General features: G+C 41.0%; 1 protein-coding gene across 1 annotated transcript; it reads left to right on the forward strand.

The window, feature by feature from the left end:
- Nucleotides 1–1,573: 1,573 nt before the first annotated feature.
- On the forward strand, nt 1,574–6,608 carry LOC148322699 (cyclin-dependent kinase 5 activator 1-like). Its single transcript, XM_088317572.1, has 3 exons — nt 1,574–2,031; nt 3,857–4,477; nt 4,885–6,608. The coding sequence occupies exons 2-3, from the start codon at nt 3,965–3,967 to the stop codon at nt 5,374–5,376; spliced, it is 1,005 nt and encodes a 334-aa protein (XP_088173698.1). The 5' UTR covers nt 1,574–2,031; nt 3,857–3,964; the 3' UTR covers nt 5,377–6,608.
- Nucleotides 6,609–8,677: the final 2,069 nt, after the last annotated feature.

Here is an 8,677-nt window from a genome sequence, read left to right on the forward strand (position 1 = left end):
ATACTGTAGCGTGACCCGGAAGTGAATATTTACTGCGACGTATTGCATTGTGGGACATGAAGTTGATTATCTGGTAATGACATTGACGTACGTGGATTAAAAAAAGTAACTATCCCAGAGTCATTTTAATGATGTCATCTTTTTAAAATGCCAAAATACTGTTAGTGCTGCAAAAATACGTATTTTTGTCGATTCAATTCGTGATGACACGTAACTACTCGGGAATTGCACGTAACTCTAAAAATAAACGTGACTATGATAGGATCGCTGTTATGTTATGTTATGTACATTTTTGTGACATATTTAAATTCGCCAGTTCATGTAACGTGTATTCCTGCAATATTACGACGTTTACCCTTGCCATTTAAAATGTTTCTGTGTATAAATTCTAGTTAATCGAGGTCCTCAAAATCTGCCTTTTGTTCGATGACCATATGTCCAAGGCAATGGTTCTCGAACATTTTACGAGGTCCATCACAAATGTAATCAACTAAGAAATACAATTAAAATTAATAAATAAATTAATTAACATCATTTAGGTATTAATAAATATTACAACAAACCTATAATAGCCAACTCCGAACACCTCTTTGATAAACTCAATAAATGTATATATTTTTTAATCCAGTCTCTCTTGTGGCCTTGGTGGTCGGTGACCACGACAGAAGTTTGTTGATACCAATACGTTTGTAGCCAGATGTCACAGGGGACACCCACATTTTCAGGTCGCTCCACCCTTACGGATTTTTATGTTCTGCAGTACTTCCAAAGCCGATGAGTTCAAAACAATCCTCGATATCACACAGCAAAATCGGCAGTGTTAATTCAACACCTACAGACTTAAATTCAACACTTCAAATGTGTCTGGATTGGTCCACACTAAATATAAGTAAAACATCCCTTTTTTTTACGCCGAGATTGAGTTAAAGCAACTCTGATCGAGTGGCACTTACATTGGGTTTTATACTGCAAAAAATCATACAAATGAAAGTTGATTTCAATCAAATAATATGTTGTATTTGATATAAGATGGACATCAAGCGGGAGGGACAAAAGAAAATAAATACTCCAGTCGAGCTCAACTAATATTTGATATTTTACATGATATGTAGGAATCACTTTTACTACAATTATATTTTGTGCCGGTTCTTTATTTTGTGTAGCAATTCTTTGAAATTTCCTCACATTCTGATCCGACCCATGCATGATCCCTGGAGTTCTTATGTGCCTGTCACCTCCTCCTCCTCCCCCTCGTCCTCCTCCTCCCCCACAGCAGCATTTGTGACACAAGTGCTTCGCTGGGTCAGCACCTCGGATAGCGAATGGGTTCTGATAGGCCGGAGCCAGTGGACTGCCAATGATTTGATCTGGCAGGCTGCAACACAGACGGCGCGTCGGCGACGGTGGCGGAAGAAGCAGCAGCATCTTTCGCAGCATCCTCTCTGCAGCCAATCAAAAGGCGGCGTTTGCCTCCTCCATCCAACCCGAATAACTACACTCCCGCATCAAAGCAGTGACTCTCTCTCTCTCTCTCTCTCTCTCTCTCTCTCTCTCTCCCTCTCTCTCTCTCTCTCTCTCTCTCGTTCGCAAGGCTAGACACTAATGTCTATTTTGGGAATTTGTAGAGGCCATTTTCCTCCTTGTTTCTTTGTGTTTTACCTATTTTTTACCCATTTCCATTTTTCGTTTTGCGTTCCGCTCGTATTGTGATTATCTGGGCCAAAAATAACCGCGATCGTGTCGATTTTCGGGTCTCAATGGACGACATTTTCCAACTCGCTTCCCAGCACATCTCGCTGTTCTGTTTCGAGAATTTGTATTCCCCCGGGCACAACGCGAAGTTTTTGTTTTAGAGATGAAATAAGGGGGAAACAGTAGTCCACGGGGACGAGAATTTGGGCCTGTAGCGTGGAGGCTTTTCACGGACTGGATCACGGCGAGTTGCGTGAAAACCAAACAGAAGCTCTGGGATTTCTGCAAGGTGATCACAAGGCTCCATGGAACTCGCAAGAAGAGTCAATTAGTCATCAGGTAGGAAAGTGGTACACATTATTTTTCATCGTAATGCAACGGATCACATAACCGACAATCGACCTGCATTTCAATAATGTAATAGCGCCAATGCAACATGCAGACTGATTTAGGTATGCGTACGATGCAGGTGTACATTTCATCTCGGGGAAAAAAACGGGCATGGAGGACATTTAAATTCAATGATTGCTGGGCTTTTCTAATATATTATGTATGTATGACACAACGCGATGCTTCGGCATGCCTTGTGCTAAAAGAGGAGGCGGGGGTCTCTTGTTTTCAAGGCTTCCATTTTGAAGCTAAGATGGATGCTTGCGCACATTTTCTTCCTCTTGCGTCCGTGGCCTAGCTTGATTCTTATATAATAGCGATCAGCTATGCAGGCCTGTGCTATGGCGAACTGAGCCACAATAGATAGCGTAGCCTACTGCATCAACCTTGAATTGAAGTGGAAAGTGGAAAATGAAAATTTGTTTCATGGATTGCACTGGCATTTTGCTCAATCATAAAAATCCTTGCATCCATTTTATGTATACGTATATCCTGGCTAAAAGGCAGAAGATATCCACCCTGGACTGGTCAGCAGTAAATTACAGGGAGACGGACAACCATTTTCTTTCACGTTTGCATGTCACTGCCTGGAATCAAGACTCGACAGTGATCTTTTATTTATCTATTTATTTATTTACATTAATCGATTATGGAGTCATATAAATAAATCCTGTTTGCATTAAAAAAAAAAAATTCAAATAGCCGTCACCAATGGTATAGCGGTTTACTCAGTGCATTTTGGCAAATTCCAATCGCTGAAGGACTGTTGCCCTTTTTTTTTTTTAAAGATTTAATGTGATTTTCTACATTTATCTGTCACACTTCTAGTACTATGAATTATTTTTTTTCTTCATTTCCAATTTTTCTAAGAAGAAGACAAAAGTCACATTAAATTAACTTCAACTGCAGTACCTAACATAACTGTCCAAAATGGTGAGTGGCTTCACCCCACCAAAATCCAAGCTTCAGCCCAATCTGTTGGGTCAAAATAATGAACCCAACCTTGGATAAAAGCGGGTGCTTACCAGTGAGTGGAAGCGTGCTGTAAGATTCCACGTAAACACAAATAGGCTGTACAGGAGCACCCCTGTGTAGTTGCATTAAAAATGTACACAAATATAGGAATATACAGTTTATAAAGATACATTAGAAGGCATGGATTACACAATTCCCTTTGGTGTCTGTCGTTTAGTAAATAAAGAACATCTAGGGCAGACAGACACATGATTTTGGCCATCACTTCATCTTCTAAGCCAGGAGTGGGCGAACATTTTGATTGGCGGGCCACATTGGGTTCTAAAATTTGACAAAGGGGCCGGGCCAGGAGCAGATGGATGGAGTGTTTTGGTAACCTCACCTCATCGGATAAAAAAATACATTTAATATTAAATGAAAGTGAACAAAAGCATCACAACAATATATGTCTTTGAAAAACCACAGTATTTAGAAAATAAAATATTTTTTTCCAAGTTCGGTGGGCCGGATTACAACATTTAACGGGCCGCATGTGGCCCCCGGGCCGTAGTCTGCCCACACCTAATGTATAGGGTATTCCTTTTACTTGATTATTCTGGAGGCGCTGGAGGCTGCTCAGTTGTCATAGCAACTGTGAGACTGTGAATCTCAGCGGAAACAGCTATCTAGTGTCGGTAGCCCATCTGAGCTAAATATTGGGATTTCACAGCTCACCGGGGAAAATGGCGGATTGCTCTTTTGTGAGTGCTCTAACATGTGTGTATTGCAAATGTCTTATAGGACTTCTTTCTGCTCACAGGTTCACCAGTGGTGAGACACTTTGGTTCGTTTCCAAACAAGGAGGTTTCGCCTCATTGCTCTACACTATATCAGTGCTCTGTCACTCCGCTGACCCTCGCCAGGCATCATGGGTACAGTGCTGTCCCTCTCCCCCAGCTACCGCAAGGCAGCCCTGTTCGAGGATGGCCCAGCGACAGTGGGTCACTACACGGCTGTCCAGAACAGCAAGAACGCTAAGGATGCTGCGGCAGCTGCTGCCAAATCCCTCAAACGCCCCTCCATCATCAGTGTATTGCCATGGAAACGAATCGTGGCCGTATCAGCGAAGAGGAAGGGTTCCAAGAAACTGCAGTCCGACGGCGACGGCGGCAAAGGATGCTCGCCGGACGCGGATGACGTCATCACCTCCAATTCGGCGTCTAACAGCTTGAAGCTGAAGAAGTCTCAGTCCTGTGCAAATCTTTCCTCTTACACTTCCAGCCAGGATCCCTCGGCCACCACCTTGACTACCTCCTCCCAACTGCCCACTTCCAAGACCCTCATTAACGTAGCTACTGTCGCTGCCAAAAAGAATTCCCTAACTGGCTCCGGAATCCAGCCCTGTACTGCAGTCGGTACACCAAAGCGTGTCATTGTTCAGGTACCGCCTTTTCAGTACCGTTTATTCTCGGAAGGGGGAACTGATATTTTTAACAGTTCTAGAACTTAATATTCACAAAATATAGGAGGGAAAAGCTGCTGCCAAAAAATTTGTTTCAGTGGCCAAGGACACATACTGCACATATCACTTATTGCCGCATGACAGAATTTTTTTCCTCCGTTAAAAAAACAAAACAAAACAACAATTTATTTTCCCCCATGCAAAAAAAATGTGCTTTTCAAACCGACTTAATTTAGATAAAAATATTTAAATTAATCTGCAAAGTTAACGCTTTAATTTTGACAGCCCTATTCCTGTGCATGTGTGTACGATGTAGTTTCGTTCCTCATTGACCCATTCCTCACTTTCTGTATTCCATTTCCCCCTGTCCTCATCCGACCCGTCAGGCCTCCACCAGCGAGCTGATGCGCAGCCTGGGCGAATTCCTGTGCCGCCGTTGCTACCGTCTAAAGCGTCTCTCGCCGACCGATCCTGTGCTGTGGCTGCGCAGTGTCGACCGCTCCCTCCTCCTTCAAGGTTGGCAGGATCAGGGCTTCATCACTCCGGCCAACGTGGTCTTCCTCTACATGTTGTGCCGCGACGTGGTCTCCGCCGAGGTGTCCTCGGAGCGCGAGCTGCAGGCCTCGCTGCTCACATGCCTCTACCTGTCCTACTCGTACATGGGCAACGAGATCTCCTACCCGTTGAAGCCCTTCCTGGTGGAGGCGGAGAAGGAGGCCTTTTGGGACCGCTGCTTGGAGATCATCAACCGCATGAGCGGCAAGATGCTTCAGATCAACACCGACCCGCACTTCTTCACCCAGGTGTTTGCTGATCTGAAGAATGAGAGCAAGAAAGAAGAGGAGAAGACCAAACTCTTTATAGGCCTTGACCGATAAAAGGACGAGGCATGGAGGAGGGAACAAAAGATGGATGTGGGAACTGCGGGGTTTGATATGATGAGGACAGGTGAACCACAGCAATGCTGTGTAAACTTTGAAACAACGGTGTTGTCTGGCGTCTCTAATGTTTTACGGTTCTGATTATTAAGAACAAGGAGACACCCTATTATTAATATTGTAATATCTGCTAATTGGATTTAATTGTCTCAGCTAACTTATATGATATTTGATCGACCTAAGGTAAGAAAAATCATAATTTTTAATGTGTAATTGATTGCAAAATTTGATACTAACAATGTTATTACAGGCACAGGTCATGCATAATGTTTGCAGCAGGTTGTTTGAAGGACAACCCAAAAAAGAGTCACTGAAAGTGTCTTTCTGTAAAAATAAAAGAGGTTAGAAACGCCAGACAACATTCATTTATCTAAGTAAGGATGAATAATATAAACATAAAGATACTGAATATTGATTCCACATTGCATGAGCTCACATCATCCAGTATGTCATTGCACATGGCCACCTGCTTACTGCCAACTCCACTGAACCTTATTCCGATTCTCATGCAGAAGGCTTATTGCACTCATCAACGCCGGCTGCGAGGCTTGCTGTTGAAACTTTGAAGAAAGCATACGATCAAAATACATATCCGTAATAAATATAATAAAGTACAGTTCTTAAAAACTAATTTTGATATAAAGCAAAAAGCTGTTTGGAAATTATTCAGCAAGAGCACATATCATTAACAAGGAAAACGACCCGGTTGTAAATGTTTCCAAAAAAAGAAACATAAAAGAATGCAATAGAACCTTTCAATGCGTTCCCAAAATGGGATTTTAAATGATAACTTCCAATTCCTGTGTACGTTCGCCCTATAGGCCCATATCTAGAATGACAACCAATTTTTTTTTTTTTTTTACAGAAAAGTGTGGAAAAAAGCATTGTAAACTTGTTTGAGACGTAAATGTGACCTCTGTCCAAAATGCTGCCACCAATTTATTGGCAATGAAAGCAAAATTACGGTACCGCCTATTTTATGTTTCTGCACGGACGGCTTAAAAAAGCGCATATGGAGGCAGATTCAATTCGAGCATTTTTTTTTATTTTCCCTCTGGGCGAGTGTGTGTGTGGTGGGGGGAGTTGGGATTCGAGCCAGTTGCTGTGTCGTGAAGCGCTGTATGAACGAAAATGGAAGATAAGATTAAGTTTGTCTCCCATTTGCAGGACGGCTTTCGTCCATACTCTTCGTCGCCATCGAGTATCTCAATAACAAAGTAGCCAAACTGTGAAGCCGTCATTGTTTCATGATTCATATTCCCAATTTCACTCTCTGAACTTCAATCATTCAACAAATTGCATGGCTACTTGTATAGCTTCATCGGCATGCTGCTTTCGGCCGGGCATTTGCGGGGAGCGCAAATAATAGACTCCTGGTTACGACATCGGGTGACTGTTAAGATGCTAATGAGCGAAATGCGTGAAAAGGTTGCAGCATCTCGTCAATACTGAGGATCTGCACTTAGATTGATTCAAAAGGGCTCTCGCTCGGCTCGCGTCCGTGGTAATGAGAGAACACTTACGCGGAGTCACGTTACATGTGGGATGCTCATAATTACTCCCAGTTGAAAGGAAGGTTTGACACTCCCTTTAAAATCCACAAAAGCAATCGCTATTTCCCACATAGATAATATTTAGAATCAGAATCAGAATCAGAATCAGAATCAGAATGCCCTTTGTTGTCATTGTACTCGGCGTGCAACGACATTAGAGAGCTCCCCGCTCCAGTTCAATACAACAATAATTTAATTAAATATAAAAAAATTATTTATTAAAGATTAAATAATTAAATAGAAAATAAACACAAAATTTGAAAAAAATAAAAACACATTATGTCGCTGTTTTGCATAATATAAAACAGTGATGGGCTTTTGGCCAACGATACAAACCAATATTTTAAATATGCTCTCTTTCTCCCTCTCTATGACTTGAATATTTAGTTTTTGAGATAAAAAACTGCACAGAGGAGTCCGCTAGACAATAATGTTGACCAAAATATTCCCTTGTAGATTTATTTGCATCACTTGCAGTGACAAGTAAACAAAAATGTTTTTCTCACATTATTTCTCAAGATACACTATTCAATGACGAAATATCAGCGGCACTATAATCTCACTGAAACACATTTTTATTTGGGAAAAATTTGGCTGCTAAAGATGAGAACCAATGTCAATTTCCATCAAGGCTTTCTCCATTTTGTTTTCGCTCTAGTTTTGTATTCTGGTGATCACGGATTGACCGTGCTGTAAAAACAATGTAGCCCAAATGCAGAATCTGACCTCACGTGACATATTATGCATATGAAGAATGACTCCATGATGAACACACTTGTTTATGTGACCCTCCTCTCCTGTTTCTGATGGATTGAATGGAAAACAAGTAGCATTTCTCGACATGTCAGCAGTTTAAGTAACATTTTGCTTAATGATAAAAAGTCGGTTTAGGCGGAATTACAAATTCCAGGCTTGCTGATATATTCAATTATGACTACTATACATGGTAAAGAGAAAAGGATTTAAAATATAAATTTGTGTTTTCTTTTTAAATATTATACAGTTATGCCATTATCATTCAAAGTTTGAATTATATAAATAAATTACAATAAAATAAGAGCTACATCTTGTGAACATTTTATAAAAATCGATTTGAAATGACCTAAATTCTCTTGATGTTTGGTCTGGAGCTGTCTGCGGGATTCTTGGTCATTACTTGCAAGAAAAAAAAATGCAAATTACATTGAGTTATGTGAAAGCAAAGAAGGAAAGTGGCAATTCAACTTTTGGCTCATTTTCAAATTAAATGTCGGATTTGGATGGTGCCACCGAACACAATTACTGTAAGAGCATGACAACACCGTCGGTATTAACCTCAGATCTGTTCGTATCTACAAATGGCTTCCCACAAACTGTCATTGCTGGATCACATCACATATGGCCATGGTTTATATTAAAGCAAAAGAATACAATCTTTCACAAATTATTTTATATAGTATATATATTCTGATAGGTGAATCATCTGGTCCGCTGTGGATTTAGAGTCAAATGTGATGCACTTACTTTAGGTGGAAATGTTCTCCAGCGCATCTGCTTAAGAAATTGATTACTTTGTGCCATGCATATAGGAAAGAGTGGATGATGATGCGCAAAAGATGCTGTGGAAACTATTTTTCTTCGAACTGATTCCACCTGCTGTGGTCCAACCTGCAATTAAACGAGGAAAGACACAAAGAAAGGCAAATTTT

The sequence above is a fragment of the Idiotropiscis lumnitzeri genome, chromosome 15 (genome assembly GCF_059441095.1).
Source record: "Idiotropiscis lumnitzeri isolate Australia: NSW breed Sydney's pygmy pipehorse chromosome 15, RoL_Ilum_1.0, whole genome shotgun sequence".
NCBI classification, from domain to species: domain Eukaryota; kingdom Metazoa; phylum Chordata; class Actinopteri; order Syngnathiformes; family Syngnathidae; genus Idiotropiscis; species Idiotropiscis lumnitzeri.

What these genes read in the sequence shown, in the direction of transcription:
- LOC148322699 (XM_088317572.1), top strand. Translation starts at nt 3,965, where the DNA reads ATGGGTACAGTGCTGTCCCTCTCCCCCAGCTACCGCAAGGCAGCCCTG. An exon ending in CAAAGCGTGTCATTGTTCAG is followed by an intron (nt 4,478 to 4,884) that starts GTACCGCCTTTT and finishes CCGACCCGTCAG; the next exon opens with GCCTCCACCAGCGAGCTGAT.